Genomic DNA, 14,229 nt, shown 5'->3' on the forward strand with positions numbered 1-14,229 from the left:
GCCGTAAGAAGACCACATTTTATGATAATTCTGTATTGTATGTAGTTGTGGACGTATTTTGCTTAGAAGGCCGGGCCTCTTCTAGTTTTTTTATCGTTGAAGCGGAGTTCCCCTCGCCAGACTTGAATTTCTATACCCGTTAATCTAGTTTTAATTATTTTGAATGGATTCCGACTTGAACGATAATTGCAGTTTACTTCGAGCAAGATATTTCCTAATCCGCTTCGGTATAATAAAGATTTTACTTTACTACACCAGTTATTGTTGTTTGTTGCTAATGACTCTCTATATACAATTGCTGACCGTTTTTGGCGGTTCTCGAGTTTTGCTTTGTTTAATCAAAACTTAAGTGATCTTAATTTTGCATCTACTGATCTAGATTTATGGGAAGTTGACCTTATTCGGCTAGACCAGCCGAATCGGTGGCCTTTTCTTCCAACCCCAAGTAGCATTTTGCAAAATTTTATATAAACTGACTCAATTGGATTGTCAGTCTTCATATCATTGTCTGTCCCCCAGACTTCACTACCGTAAAGAAAAATCGGCTAAATTTACTAAAGAATCAAATAATTATAGTGTTAATGTAGGATCATGGTTAAAAAAACATCCCATTTCTTTTTTCAGTAGTTTAGAGGCGGCGGAACCGGGGGGGCCGAGGGACACGTGCCCCCCCCAAGAAATATTGGTTCTTAGTCATTGTTTTACGGCGCATGCGTCTGCAATCAAACAAAACATTGTCATTATCACATAGCGTTAAATATAATCTTCAGTGCCCCCCCAAAAGATTTTTGCAGTCCCCCCCCCCCCCCCCCCCCAAAGATTTCTAGCTTCCGCCGCCCCTGTAGTTAAACAAAGCTTTTAAGGCCGATTTTTTTAAGTTCTTGTTGTGCAATCGAGAAATTCCCGAAAGCACTTAAGGTTAGACCTAGATACTTGCACAGCGGAACGTTTTCAAGCATATGATCCTACAACCCATCACCATATCATACAATAAATCCATCATCATGCTTCGACCAGACAAAGGGAATGGCGTCTTGATATTAGAACAGAGAAGTATACATATTAATTCTTGCCTTAAAATAATCGACGATAAGTCTAAATTTGAATTACTCACAAAAGATCCGACCATAACCAGAGAAGGAAAATTACTACGCTTTCTTAGATCTCTTAAGTCTAAGGAATGCTTACATGATAAGACCTATAAATTTATATTTTTCCTAAAGGATCACAACCCGCTAGATTTTATGGCTTACCTAAAATACATAAAACTAATGAGCCTCCTCCCTTTAGCCCCTATAGTTTCATCTGTTAAGGCTTATAATTATAACTTAGCTAAGTATCTTTGTTCTTTACTTACCCCTATTATACCTAGTGATTTTACTAGAAAAGATTCGTTCTTTTTTGTCAATGAGTTTTTAAGTTTAGATACTAACAACAAGTTTTTAATTTCTTTTGATGTACAAAGTCTTTTTTCCTACATTCTCCTCAATGAAACTATAGATATTGCTGTCAAACTTATTTTTCAAAACAATCCTAATTTCCCTATTAGTAAACAAAATCTGAAAGAAATTTTTTCGTTTGGCACTTCTCAGACACATTTTTTATTTATAACAAATTTTATGATCAAAATTGATGGAGTAGCTATGGGCTCTCCACCCGCTCCAGTGGAGACGACACTTTTTGCATGTTTAATAGTCCAGATGATCGATGCTATGTTATTTTTTATTTATATAAATAGCAGGCACAAAAGATATTAAGTTTACTTTTGAAAAAGAGGTCAATGGGAAACTACCTTTCCTTAACATCTTGATAGATAACTCTGGTCTAAATTGCATCACTTCAGTTTATCATAAGAAAACACACACTGGCCTCTTAACTAATTTCTTAAGTTTTAACCCTTTTAAATATAAAATTGGTCTTATCAAAACTCTGGTTGATAGGATCTTTAAAATCAACAACACTAAAAAAGGTTTCAATTCGGACCTCAGTGGCGGATCTAGGGGTGGGTTTTGGGGGTTGCAACCCCCCAAGTCTTCATTATATCTTAAACTGAAGGAGGCCTTTTACATTAACTCTTTAAAACCTGAACTTAATGTTCAGGTTAAACACATGACATCTTTCTTTTTATAGTTCCTTAGTTAACTTAATAGTTTAATATTACAATAGTTATGTCATCTTAAAAATTTAGGGCTGTCCATAAGTTGCTCGGCAAGTAAACGTCCTTTCCAACCAAAAGCCTTTCTGGTTTGAATCAGCCGTACGATATGAATATATTTACCACGCCCACCAACGGCCTTTCTGGTTTGAATCAGCTGTACGTACGCTCTGAGTGTTTACCGCTGCACTATCCGTGCCAAGCAGCGCCGGCGTCTCTTCCTTAGCAATTACTTTCTTTAATAAGTTTATCAAATTTACCATCAGTGCAGTAAAAGAGACCGGAAATAAACATACTGATCAGTGAACTATTTTTTAGTTTCTACGAATAAGTGAAACAAACACACGTATACCCAATCCGTCTGTCCTAGCGCCCTTGAGAAGAGCATACGCACTAGCTGAACTATACTAATAGCAAACACCTAAACAATAAATATTAATCTGCCATTTACTTAACGCTTACTGGAGACCTTCAGGGGTATGTTTGTCTTAAACTCTCTCTACGCAACACGTTCAACAAAACCCCCTAATACTATATTTCGTTTTAAAGATTTCGAAAATATTATTATTTCATAATAATTTTCTAATTTGAAACAATGTCGAGCTTTAAAGAGGTGAATTAATGGGATTAGCGTTAGCGCGTATAGCCGAAAGAACCTCACTATGTTAATAAGCAAAGGATGATCTAAAAATTTAAAATTCTCTTTCAAATAATGTTATTTTCTGAATGTTTATTATATGACCTTTAAAACGATATATAGTTTTATGGGGTTTTATATAAAGTGTTGCGTAGAGAAAGTCTTAAACGAGACATACCCTTAAAGCTTTCCAGTAGCCTTAATTATGTCTAAGCTGGTCCAAAACTGAATACAAATCAATGTATGATCCATAACACATTGCAGGCTACGTATGCAACGGAGGGCGCGATTACACGGAGCAATTTGCTGCGAGACGAGTCGCAGAGAAAATTGTCTCGTGTAATCAAGCCCTTATTACCATACTTCGGGAAGATTTCGGAGGGCAGCCAAGCGCGGTCAATTCATGTATGGTGCAAAGGAATTCGATGTTGTGTTAAAAATGAAATTCAAGAAATTCCAAAGCACAGAATCGTGGAAAACTATGACATCGCCTCAATATTTACTTGATTTTGCATTTAGTTTTCGGCAGCCTTAGAAGTTATCAATGATCACGAAATTCGGGGAAAGAGTGGTGCATTGAACTGTTGTAGTTCTGAAAAAAATCCAATAAAAAAAATCGACGAGTTTTCGCAAGATCGTACTATTCATAAAAGTGTCCGTAAAAGCGCGAGAAAAGTAAACATTGCGTTTTTGTCTTGAATCATATATTTTCCGTTTTGGCGAGATCGCGTTACTACATTACCTTCTAATTTTTCAAGGGAGTGTTAGGGACATATGACAATAGAATTAGCGGTGTTTTATTTATCTATCGTAAATCGTTACCCTAGAAGTAGCAATTTTGGCTACGGCAAATCCATTGTTAATTTTCATATAGATTATACTCTTAATTTAGATTTCCTCAAATGTCTCCAAATTTTTCTTATAGATTTTATTGAAACTGCGCCCAGAGGAAGACAAACACTATAGGCATAGGCAACATAAAGCCGTTTCGCTAATGGTTGAGGGCTAAAATTCAACTCAGAGTTAAAACAGATGTGAAGTCATTACCACGTGATATGAGATCCGCTCTCCTCCAAAAAATATTGAATTTTAGCTTAGTCTATATGTAACATTTGTTCCGAAGGTCATTATCTTGACCTAGAATTTAAAAAATTATATTTTATATATATATTTTTCGATTTTATTTTCACCATTCAATTTAATCTAAATTGGGCTCCCTGTGTTCTAACCTGCTTACTCGATGGAATTTTCTTGCAAAATGATTCAGCAAACCGATTCACTCATGCTGAGTCGTTCAAGTGGGTCTGGGCCATGCAATCTCACTCATCTAAGAGTTGCATAATACTAATCATAATAGAGATATTAAACATATTTGTGGGGCAGGTTAAAAAGAACACTGACAAAAATCAACATAAAGTGGTCAGTATTAATATTTAACAGTCCGACTGAAGAGATGACGAGCGGGTTGTGAAGTTCCTTCACAAGTTCCGAAGTGCAAGTCATACTTTGGAAGTTCACAACGAACTTTGTTTGTGAACTTCTAACTTACTTAGCTTCACGCGAAAATTCATAGTTTACACTAAGCTTAGTAGTGATGACTGAGTTGCTTTACAAAGTAGGGTAATGCTTTTGCTAAGAGGATCGAAATTTAATCAGTTTGCCAATAAAGTTCGTAGTTAACTTCCAAATTACGACTTGAGCTTTTGAACCCTCTTATGAAAAGTCATGTGGAGTGAACGCACTGTAACAGGTGAACAGTGTTATCGATGATGACGTTTTATTCTACCGGTAATGGCAGAAACGCTAGGCAGTTGATCTACGGTTGTTGTTGTGGGAAGGGGTAATCCTTCGTAAGGAACTTGATCGTATCGCTCATCTTCATTCCCTGGGAAGCTCTGATCCTTTTTATGTTTCTTGCGATGTGACAACGGAGCCTGATTTTTAACGGGTGTTAGATGTTGTGAACTAAAGATTTGCTGTGAATTACCAGACATCAATGGTGAATGCTTCTGCTGTTGTTGTTGGAGAGTCAGCTTCAGAATGTTTATTGCTTGCTTTAGATCTGCCATTTCTTGACGCACAGCATTCAAACCATCTTCGTGCAGTTCTGAGGCACGAGCTAAATCTTCTTGTAACCTGAAAGCATTTAAATTTCTGGTTATATGACTGTTTCCGACATAAGTGATTTGCCAAACTGAATACATCAGGTATAAAGGAAGTTAGACTAATTAAAAAAATCAGTTGAGCCATCCAGCACTTGCGCAAACTAACCTCATTATGCTGGAATGTCTCGGCTTATCACGTCTATTGGTATCTGATGAACTGGTACCTCCATCCTGTACACATTCTAGCACTTCATCAATGACTTCTTTAATTTGGTGGGTCATTCTCTCTAATTCTCCTGACTGAGGACCAGTGGAATCGTCATCGTAGTACAACTCCTAAATAAAAACAAAAAATTGTTATGTTAATCGTAATGCCACTGCGGTTTGGGTAAAATCATCACTTCCGGGATTGTACCTCTGGTGCGAGTTTCTGATGGACATATCGACGATGCTTCTCTCGTCCAGATCGGCTCATACTTTCTTCAAGACTCAGAATTGTACTTGCTCGCTGCATGGCTGCATTAGCTTTTGCATTGTCGTGCACACGTTGGAAGGTATCCGACATCAAAGCAATGAATAAATTCAGAAGAACTATTCCAGACACTGCAATGTACGATCCACATAACAGTTGCGCCATTAATCGATCAACTGAAAGAAGCGACTCCCAAGGAAAGTTCCCGACATAAGTGAGTTGCCAAACGGAATACATCAGGTCATTAAAGTCTTCCCATCCTTGGGTAGGTTGTTGCGCAGCCGTCATGATTCTAGCATTCTCAGGTCCTCCAAAAAGGATCCAGAAAGCACAAACGTACGGAATATAAAAACCAATGAATAAAACGGCGAACTTTAATGTATCATCTATGATATGTCCTATCATTACGATGAAAGGACCCAAAGTGGAGAAAGCTCTAAAGGCTTTCATTAGTCGAAGCCAAACGAAAATAATCCCCACGGCTGATATTCTGAGATGAAGACCAGTAATACTGGCCACGTCAAGAACACGCGTTACAATCATACCCAAAACCCAGCCATAAGTAACCCAATCAAAATAATTCCAGGCGTCATTAAAATAAGAAATTCCCAATTCCGAAATTTCGCGTAGCTCCATTTCTAGATATTTCCTTTCTTCTGGCCAGCGAGGGTGGCAAAACTTAAGGTCTTTTTGTAGTTCCTGAATTCTCCAATGCTGCCACTTACGATGGGCTTTCTTTGAAGCACTTATCTCCAAGAACTCTTGCAGAATAAAGTAAACTGTCATGCTACAGGCTATTGTTTCTAGCACAATTCTCCACCAGTATTTTGAAAGCGGGTTGTAGAAATTTGCACCCTCTCGTAAATGAAGTGTTACAGCTAAAGCAGTCCAAATGAAGACATAAAACAGCTGAACCAGCAGCTGAAGCACCACTCCCCTGCGACCAAATTGCTGCCATTTCACGTCAATAAGTCTTTGAAATACTGGATGCATGATAAGGTCCATTTGCTTGAAACTCACTACACACTGTAAAGGAGTCTTTGCATGACATTCGCCTCCTGTTAGCGCAGGAGAAAATGACAAAATCGACATTTAATAATATGAATAGGAATTGTACTTTTAATTCCAAGAACCCTCATGAGAGGCTAAAAATGTTGGTCTAACTACCTTTTAACCTCATACTTTATATATTATAATACAAATTTTCTTTTATGGTGAAGAAAATTCCAGGGGTTTGAAATAATACTTCTTCTTTCTGGCATTTTTCAATACTTTTAATAACAATTAAACCTTTTCCTCTGTGAGCTAATGTTATGGGTTAAATACGCCATTGGGCCTTGTTGCTACTGAACTGTACTCTATGGGGACTATAGGTTTAATTGTAATTTATATGTACATGTAGATACGTTATAACTTGCACTCCAGACATAATGGCTACTATGAAAAATAAGTACATAAAGTGTGCATGCACAGGTCTTGCTAGTCCTTGCACAGGTGATTGTACAAGCATGTCGACACTTAAAGTCATTAGCCATCTTTAGCGCTTTTGGACTAGGGGCTTAATAGTAAGGGGAGAAGGGGGGCTTATTAGAGGTCTGGTGCTTAATAGAGGAAACAGTAAACTAATGTTAATGGCAGTTACCTTTCGGTGGTTTATAAGGTTCCAAATAATTCAAATAATAGTACTGCTTTCTATTTGCACGGTCTGCGGAATGAAACTGATCCAATGCTTCCTTTGCAACTGGTGGCATCTTTGAAATCATTAATGACAATACACAACTTCCACTATCATCTTGAACACCTGCAGAAGTGCCTTTGTCTATCAATAACTTTGCTGTATCAGAACGATCTGTAGTAAATATCAACAAGAATTACGATTTTTCCACACAAAAAAAACATTGGCTAAAAAACCTAAATGTCCTACCTAATTCAGCTGCCACTTGTAATGGTGTTCTGTTTTTATAGTCTCTATCTTCCACGTTTGCTCCAAGCTTTAACAGCATTTTCAAAGCCTGCCCAGCATCATTCTTAGCAGCATAGTGAATTGGTGTTTGCATCTCTCCTTTGGTCTTGACATGGATATTTGCTGAAGAAGTAATTGAAGATTAGTACATGCTGGTAGCAGGCTTAACCTAGATAACTTTAAAACACATTCTTCTTCACTTTTTCTGGAGAAAAAGGTACCATATAACGGTATCAAAATTTCCTTGGGAATGACATGTGTATGTAATTATTCACTAGGGAATCGTATAACCATCTGGAGTATGCATGATTATATTTTATGAAAAGATATAACTAGCTAAAAACTAGTGAGAGCTGCGTCGGTGTTTCTAATGAAACAGTAATGATGAAAAGGTAAATTATACACCGTGAAAAGATGAAAAAACTTACTGACGTTTCGGACGCTAGTCCTTCGTCGGAGTAAAAGACTCCGACGAAGGACTAGCGTCCGAAACGTCAGTAAGTTTTTTCATCTTTTCACGGTGTATAATTTACCTTTTCATCATTACTATTTTATGAAAGTAAATTTATCATGGTTATTTGAGGAATTGGTTATTTATTTGGTGTAATAATATTCAAAATCTATGCATGGTTGTTGAATCACAGTTTGGGACAATAACAAAAGAGCAAGTCTCAAACTAGGTAAAAATAGAACTAAATAATAGTTTAGAACTTGAACCAGAGAACCGCCCCAGAACCCAGATAAAAACCCTTGATATATATATATATATGTACAGTGTGTAAAAGTTAATTTTTAAAATAAAGTCAAAAACATAAACCTATAAACTTTTGCTTCAACACTTGGTATTAAAACACTCATTTACTGAGACCTTAGAAACATAGTTAATATTAACTATGTTAGAAAGCAGTAAATATGTGTCATCCCGGCCTCACCAGTATCCCTCTCCCCCTTGCTTTGACATCATTTGGCTTATGGGCATTTCTAACTATTTATGGTTATTTCTGTAAGTCATTGACCTAAAAATCTATAGTGTTATTCTACTAACTATTTATTTCATTACTTGTAAATAATTCAGGGTAAAGTAATAAAGTTGTTGTTGTTGTTAATCAGTCAGCGTGGAGGCAAGACGCACCTCCCTCCCCCACGTTTTTAGCCAATGATGATTGAGGCATTGACATGATCATAACTCGCAATAAATGTGGTGAACTATTCTCCGCGATCACTGAAAAATAAATCATTGTTCTATCTCTGCACGCAAAGTAATTTACTATACACCTCCAAAATAGATATTATTACCTTGGTTAGTGATTAAGAACTCTATCATCTCAGGATAATCGACAGCTGATGCAACATGCAACGGTGTTCGACCATAATCATCAGCGTTGTTCACAAGCCCACCATTTTCTAACATAAACTTCGCAACATCAACATTCCATATTCTCGCTACTTCGTGAAAGACAGTCTGACCGTGACTATCCGTGAAGTTGATATCTGCTCCTTCGTCTAGCAATTCTTGCAAGAAATCAAAATCAATTACTTGCTCCTCTTCTAAGCTTGCTTTTGCAAGTTTGGCAAAGTAAATTATCATCGTTTTACTGCTGATCAGGGCCTCCTCTGGTGTTACTCCGTGAGATACCGATTGTCTCAGACAACCAAACGCGTCATACGGTGAAAAGTTCTGTTCTCCTAGATTGTCTACATCACTATCAAGAACACAAAGTTGTGTTTTCTTGGAGAGATTTTTACATGAATCGTGTACTACTCTTGGCCTTTCAGCTGTTCTATTGATATATCCTTCAAGAGAATGATCACGCATAGAACTTTTGTAGGTCTTCCACCGTGAAACAGCTTTGACCTCTTGTCCAATTTGTTGCCAAGAAGTTTTTCTTGTTTTGATGTTTTGATTGTGATTAACTTCTTTCATTTCTTGTTCTTCGCCGACGCTAAGACGACGAAGAGGATGTACTCTTGCCTGTTTGGTCATTGTAAAGTGTAAGAAGTTAGCTTGAAAAGTATCAGTTTAGTCTTGGTTAAATGCTGTGCTTTAGTTTATAATTTGGCAGCGATATAGCATAGCAACAATTGTTCATGTATTATATTCATCTGCGCATGCACAGCAAGCCGATGATCTCTCATTAATGACTGACGAATATAATAACCGTGAATAATTTAGTTCGATGAATTAACTTAATGATTATTTAACTGTGAATCAGTGGAATATAAATCATTTAACCAGATCCATCATATCAACGTTACAAACACAAAACACACGTACACCGAATGAGTCATAACCCCTACCATCACGGTCAATAATTACAACTGAAACTTTGTGGAGTTATTGCCGATATTGATTTGGGCAATAAAACTGAGCTGATGCTACGGTAAACTGTTCAACTTTAATTTGAATCCAGTCGAGTTTTATCTGTTCGATAACTGAACAGTCCATGCATGGTCAAGTAGAGTTACCAATGCTCCAATGAAATATAGCGCTCCTACCTTGTGATGAGAAGATATCAGGTTCACCAATTCCAACACTCCGGCTTCAGAAATGCGCCGAAAAAGTATTTTCCTTCTTTTCCATGTGAGATGCATGTGTTGAAAATAAGAGCACGTGTAATTATGTTAAAAACCTTTGTGTACTTTCAGTGAATGGCATGAAAACAAAGCCGTGCCATGTTGCGTGAGCGTGTGGCTTGCAAATGAGCTACATATAACACACGTGCTAGGCAACAGTCAATATTATTGACTCAAGAACCTGTCCAAATTACAACTTGCGATGCAATGAACTATATTGAACAATCAACCATGTACTGTGTGTATATATATATCACTATTTTCAACTATTCTTCGTTCGCACGTTACGTCATCGCGGCCATGTTGGTACTATTTAACAAAAGATTTCTCATTAGCATCCATTGTTAACGGTACCACAATGGCCGCCATGTTTTTGTCTTTTAACTCTCTTTGGAATGCTTGCAACCCATCAATTCTCATGCCCATTCATCGGATTATATCAAAACGTAGTTATCTTTTTACGTTCGTTTTTACGAAAAATAAAATTCGCTATTGTCATCTTTAATCAAAGTAAACATTTTCATAGGCCATTATATAGCAAACAATATGCATTTGGTGAACTGCAGGTATTAGTTCATTCACCATACAAATAGCAAGTGCTCGTGTAAGAGAACAATCATAGGCCCTTCTTCCAGATCCAGTCATTTAAGATGGAACCAAACTAATTAAAGCGAATTTTGGACAATTTTGTTCTCGCTCCCTTCACAAAACTACACTGCTAGAATCTAGGATATTCCAAGCACATTATATGAAAGATCCAGTTAAATTGACATACTAGTTTTGCGAAGGGAGCAAGAATAAAATTGTCCAAAATTCACTCTGAATTAGTTTGGTTCCACCTTAAGACATGGTTAGTCTTCTCCTTGTCTCCCCCTCCACGCCCAGGAAGGAGGTAACCTTGGGGTTAACCACGGCGGGACTTCAAGCCTTAATCTTACAATTACTTTACTTTTAGTTTTCTTTTTATTCACTTATCCTAGGATGAATCCTATAGTGTTTTATTATATCGGACTAATATTTTTTTCAATAAGATAAGTTAATTATTTGTAGTCCAATAGGTTGCTGCCCAATATCGCAAAAAAGTGGATTGCCACTGAAGTCCGGAGATGTAATTGGAGGGTTATTCGTGAGGTAGAATGAAATTCAGTCAGCCATTAAATTTTTCTAAATTCTCCGATTTTTCATCCTCTTTGGAACCACTGTTAAGCCGTACCGCGAAACAATAGCCATTGTGAGTTTGCCGGTATGTCAGTTGATTGGATCATAGTTAATATCGAATTAAATAGGAAGAAACCTTTCTCAAAGAACTCGAAGAGGGTCAGCATCTAACGAAGACACAATAATTCTGACTTCGTTATCAAGTAAGTCATTTAACCTCTTTTGAAAAATCTTCAAAAAACCTCGTTCAGTGTTACTGTGTTCACATAGGATAACGTGACAACCGTTTGATACAGCTTCAAGGACCTCATGGTGTGACATTTCACCAGATAGTAGAACATCGGCTTTGACACCCTTCAAAACACTACCACCTGAACCTGCACAAACGGCTATGCTCGACACTTTAGTGCTGGCTGTACAACTTTCCTTCTGGCTAATAGCCAAACGCACATATTCTATTCCAAGATGTTTCTTAATGCGACCAACAAGCTCGCCCAAGGAAAGTGAAGAGAACAGGGTGCAAAGACGACCAGTGCCTGTATTAGGAATGGGAACCTGCAAAACACAATTTAGTTATAAATAAAATATATGGGATTTAGCAGTGGCTTTCCACAGACAGAATGGCTCTTCATCTACTGAAATGTCAATTAGAATTTTACAAGTTGATTCTTTGCAGAGGAAGCAAAACAGGAGAACTAGAGAAAAACCCTTGGAGCACAGGAGAGAACCAACAAGAAATCCCTTAAATCCTACACCTTTGATGGAGGATGAGATAGTGTCGAGAAGATGGGACCATTTTACCATTTTATGTGGTTATCCAGGTGAAGGTCTAACCATTTGTAGATATTTTCAAGTATTTCAATGTTATTACAAAGGCAGCACTTTCTCCTCAGTTATATTTTAAAAGACCCTGAGTGTTGATTTGGCCAGGGCTTGAACCCATGACCTCCCACTGGAAAGTCCAATGCTCAACCAACTGAGAAAACTGGGTTTTACTACCACAGTAGCAGAAATGCACTTCTCTCTTGGGTCTCGTTCAATTCCCCTGTAGACCCTGCATCACATGTGGGTAGAGTTTGTTAGGTCTCCCCCTTAATTTGAGGGTTTTACTCCATTTTCTCTTCCTTCAACAAAACATGTTAATGACTATGATGTAACATAAGGGATTAGAGTTGTTTTGTAGCAACTTTTAAGGACATTTTTTCAAAAAAAATTTGTAAGAACCTTTAGTGAGTCACGAGTAAAAGGGGGATACTTTTAAAATACTGTATTCCATAACGAGTGCAGTGTTGTATATAAAATGATCCCTTATGTTACGTCATAGTCATTAACATATTGGGAATATAAACCTTCGTATCTTAAAGACCCAACATCCAAATGACGAAATATTTTCACAATCAACTATCCACTATCTAAAGAATAAATTCTAAAAGTATTGTGCAAAGGCTTATAAGCACTTTAACACTCTTAATTATTGAAAATACATACAGCTTTTCTTTAACTAAAAATTGCTCAATCATTTATTAAATAAAAGTATAAATTTACCTTTGACAATGGCTGTACTATCAAGTCGTAGGTAACAGAAGAAAGTTTTTCTTTGATCACTTGAATAACTTGTGGAAGTTCACTATTAGAGCAACATAAAGTGATACACGACCCACTGGAGCTATAAAAATTATAATAAGTATTATGAAGGAATAAGGTTTAGGTAGATTATCATGATTCAATAATGAGATGGCAATAATCAATGTCATTGTTATTAAACACAACTATATATCACAAATTCTGCAAATGGCAGGGGATTAGAGTTATAGCACTCTTGGTGGCCAAAATAGATCTTTCTCGAGTTCCAAAATACTGCTGTACCAATACCAATAGTAAAGTAAAGAATAGGGCGCTTTCACTCACGTGAGAAGGCAGCCATAAACAATAGAACCTTTCTGCAAAGTATTTGCATAAAAATAGAGTTCAATTCTCGGAGGATAGAAAATGTATTGTTTTGGAGCCCCATAATGGCTGCTGTGACGTCACGTGAAAATGCTCTATGAACAACCTCAAAAATATAAACAAACACTTAGAATATTCTGCACAAAATCCAGGCTAAGTTTGAGCAACAGATAACTTAAAACTGAGTTTTGCAAGGTCTTTGAAACACCCAAGAGGCCTATGGAATTGGGCCCCAAGTAGCAGATAGTGTGTAGGAGTGTTAAGCAATGCCATAGTGTGAACTTGGGATGGGGGAGGGGTAAGTTATAGGAAGAATTTTGTAAGTACCTAGTCGAGAAGTTAATTTACATTTTAATAACCATAAGGTTTTTCCTTACTTGTGGAATTGTTTTAGGAGATGCATATGGGGGGGGAGCTCCCGCATCCCCTCTCCTCTTAGCCTATGGGCCTGCTAAACAATATTGAACTTGATCTTGTTAAGGTAGTTATACAGTCAATTAATCATTTCTACTGGATTTTTTACCTTGGTATATTATCAATGTAGAGATTTCTTATTCCATTGATGCAGCATATTCTCATTTCGACGTCTTTGGCATTGTCCGCATCAAGAGTTTTGGTGGTTGTGATCACAACTTTACAAGTACACCCTTTGACAGAGTCTTCCATTGAATGAAATAGAGGAGTTACGTGGCCATCCCCTAATCCTGAAGCAAGCCAGTCATTCACACCACCGTTTACTGCATCAAATGCTGTATGGGGAGAGTAGATTGCAATTCTTTTTTCAATGGCTTTGACAATTATTCTCTCCTTAAAACTTCTAGACGTGAGCCTCTTAAGAGGAATAAAAATAGGTGGATGATAAGATAATATCATCTGAACCTCACTTTCAATTGCTTCTTCCAATACTTTCTCTGTCAGATCGTTTGTTAAAAGCATAGAATCCACAGTGTGACGACCAGACGGTTCGACAAGAAGACCAACATTGTCCCATTGTTCAGCTAAAGACACGGGAGCAAAACTTTCAAGTTTAGCAACTACTGCATTCAAATCCATTCTATATGATCTGGACGAAGAAAGGTTCCTACAACCTTGGATCACTTTTGAATATGCAAGGAAAATATTTCTTAAACTGGAAGAACTCATATATGATATGATATATATGATAGATATCGACGGTACCTGGGTTATAGTGGAGGAGGAATGGATCAAGAAATGTTA

General features: G+C 37.2%; 3 protein-coding genes across 4 annotated transcripts; 1 reads left to right on the top strand and 2 right to left on the bottom strand.

Moving 5' to 3' along the window:
* The first annotated feature begins 1,271 nt into the window (after positions 1-1,271).
* LOC148909778 (uncharacterized) lies at positions 1,272-2,130 on the top strand. The gene is made up of 2 exons (XM_089032189.1): positions 1,272-1,548; positions 1,739-2,130. The coding sequence occupies exons 1-2, from the start codon at positions 1,272-1,274 to the stop codon at positions 2,128-2,130; spliced, it is 669 nt and encodes a 222-aa protein (XP_088888315.1).
* Positions 2,131-3,478: 1,348 nt separating this feature from the next.
* On the bottom strand, positions 3,479-10,333 carry LOC116290624 (uncharacterized). Its single transcript, XM_031697704.2, has 7 exons — positions 9,829-10,333; positions 8,629-9,304; positions 7,294-7,455; positions 7,012-7,218; positions 5,313-6,427; positions 5,064-5,233; positions 3,479-4,928 (listed from the first exon to the last, which is right to left on the bottom strand). Exons 1-7 carry the CDS (start codon positions 9,922-9,924, stop codon positions 4,553-4,555), a joined length of 2,802 nt encoding a protein of 933 aa, XP_031553564.1. The 5' UTR covers positions 9,925-10,333; the 3' UTR covers positions 3,479-4,552.
* A 58-nt stretch (positions 10,334-10,391) lies between these two features.
* LOC116290633 (NIF3-like protein 1) lies at positions 10,392-14,195 on the bottom strand. Of its 2 annotated transcripts, XM_031697725.2 has the most exons (4): positions 13,896-14,195; positions 13,535-13,760; positions 12,610-12,730; positions 10,392-11,619 (listed from the first exon to the last, which is right to left on the bottom strand). In XM_031697725.2, the coding sequence occupies exons 1-4, from the start codon at positions 14,152-14,154 to the stop codon at positions 11,206-11,208; spliced, it is 1,020 nt and encodes a 339-aa protein (XP_031553585.1). In that variant the 5' UTR covers positions 14,155-14,195; the 3' UTR covers positions 10,392-11,205. The 2 variants fall into 2 exon arrangements, with proteins under 2 accessions (XP_031553585.1, XP_031553577.1); XM_031697717.2 differs by having other exon boundaries at positions 13,535-14,195.
* Positions 14,196-14,229: the final 34 nt, after the last annotated feature.

This window comes from Actinia tenebrosa, unplaced genomic scaffold (genome assembly GCF_029948245.1).
Source record: "Actinia tenebrosa isolate PJP-AT-01 unplaced genomic scaffold, QUT_ActTen_1.0 PGA_scaffold1__47_contigs__length_23844297, whole genome shotgun sequence".
Taxonomy (NCBI): domain Eukaryota; kingdom Metazoa; phylum Cnidaria; class Anthozoa; order Actiniaria; family Actiniidae; genus Actinia; species Actinia tenebrosa.